The sequence below is a fragment of the Perkinsus marinus genome (assembly GCF_000006405.1).
Source record: "Perkinsus marinus ATCC 50983 genomic scaffold scf_1104296974628, whole genome shotgun sequence".
NCBI classification, from domain to species: domain Eukaryota; phylum Perkinsozoa; order Perkinsida; family Perkinsidae; genus Perkinsus; species Perkinsus marinus.
In genome coordinates this window covers 1-1,485 of record NW_003201054.1, presented here as the reverse complement: position 1 = coordinate 1,485, position 1,485 = coordinate 1, and the positions used below count along the sequence as shown (strand labels likewise).

At 55.1% G+C, this 1,485-nt stretch overlaps 1 protein-coding gene across 1 annotated transcript; it reads right to left on the bottom strand.

Moving 5' to 3' along the window:
• Positions 1 to 7: 7 nt before the first annotated feature.
• Positions 8 to 1,311, bottom strand: Pmar_PMAR010764 (flap endonuclease-1, putative; the record flags this gene model as incomplete). Its single annotated transcript, XM_002765804.1, has 4 exons — positions 8 to 445; positions 508 to 651; positions 959 to 1,189; positions 1,233 to 1,311. Coding segments are annotated over 4 exons (892 nt in total), but the record flags the coding sequence as incomplete, so codon positions are not given.
• Positions 1,312 to 1,485: the final 174 nt, after the last annotated feature.

The window sequence follows — 1,485 nt, the reverse complement described above, 5'->3', positions numbered from 1 at the left end:
TTCCCACGTTCGGCCGTCTGGGTGGCGGTGCCTCCGATGCGATCGAGTCTGTTTTTAATGTTATCGACGCGAGCCGGGTTGTAGTCCAACCGATGCACAAGGAGGTCAGCGAGAGCATCCACGTTCATCTTTGATCGGGGAAAAATTTCATCAGTGGTGAGCGGATTGAGGAAAAGTTCTCTCGCTTCTCGGTACGCCCAACCGGATGGTGCTTTGTAGGTCTTCGAACCCTCTATAGCGGTGATGATGGACGTGATGCTGCCGTGCTTGAGGAGGAGGCCATAGGCTCGAGTGGGACCGATCTTGGGGATGCTCGGGCAGTAGTCACAGCCACAGAGAATGGCCAGCTCAGCCAAGCCCTCAGCGGTCAGACTCAGACTGTCAAGAACCACGTCTCGTGATATCTCTCGAACGTAGTTATTGGGGACCTCCATCGATCGAGAATCTACAGAGCATGCAAGTGGGCGATAGACTCGCATGGTCTACTACTACTGTTGTGCTCGAGACGATGCAATGTATTGGACAGATTTTTGAGGACTATCGGAGCACCGAACACGACTGCATCGATGTCCTCTGTTGAGACGGCATCGGCCTTGCCTTCCTTGCACAAACGGACACAGGTCGCCTCCGCCTGAGGTGCGGCAATGAGAGCTCAGCGAGGGAGAACCGCTACTTCTGCTGGTGCTAAGACGTATTCACAGCCGAGATGCTTCACAACGTCAACAACATATTCTTCTTCCTGACTAAGGCGACGGAAGCATCGGACCGGAGGAGACAGCAACGACGGTAATGGCCGCGAAACCGCCAACAATGGCAGACTCCTAAGCATTGGAAATCTCAGCGCTGCAATCGCCACCCTACATGGTCGTACGCTGGGGTAGTCATCGCCTTGGTAGTCGCAGGAGAGTCCGAGCCGCCGAAGTCCAGTCTCCTGACTATACTCGGGTACACTGGACACTGCTGGCTCGGTGGGTTAGTAGGGGCGGGTGAACTACCAGGCGTTTCAATCTACGATCGATGTCAATCTCCATTGGGACCGACCTGGAGGGAGCCTCTGAGGCCGGCATGGACGTTTCCGCGGGAGATGACGCAGTTTTCTTATACTTAGTGGCTTGTACGCGCCTCTCCTTGAGGCAGTCGTATTTCATAGCAGGGGGGTGGCCGTCAAACACGAAGATGGGCCGGATACCTGAGCCCAATATTGATACCACTCCCCGCTGTACTCGCCTCACCCAGCTCGAGCATTTTGATGGTTCGGTGTAGGAAGCCATGGACTCCGGAAGTGCACACACCTTCGCTGTTGGTGAGCATCTTATCTTCATAACGGATCTTGGTCTTGAACTGACGACGACCAACTCTGCTGTCATTCCCAGTGGCGACTCAATGAGGTCACCTGATACATCCAAATGGAGGCATCTATGGCCAGCCTCTTCCCCGCAAACTCTTCTGGTCGACACTCCCGGATCGCCGACGGGGCCTGAGCCT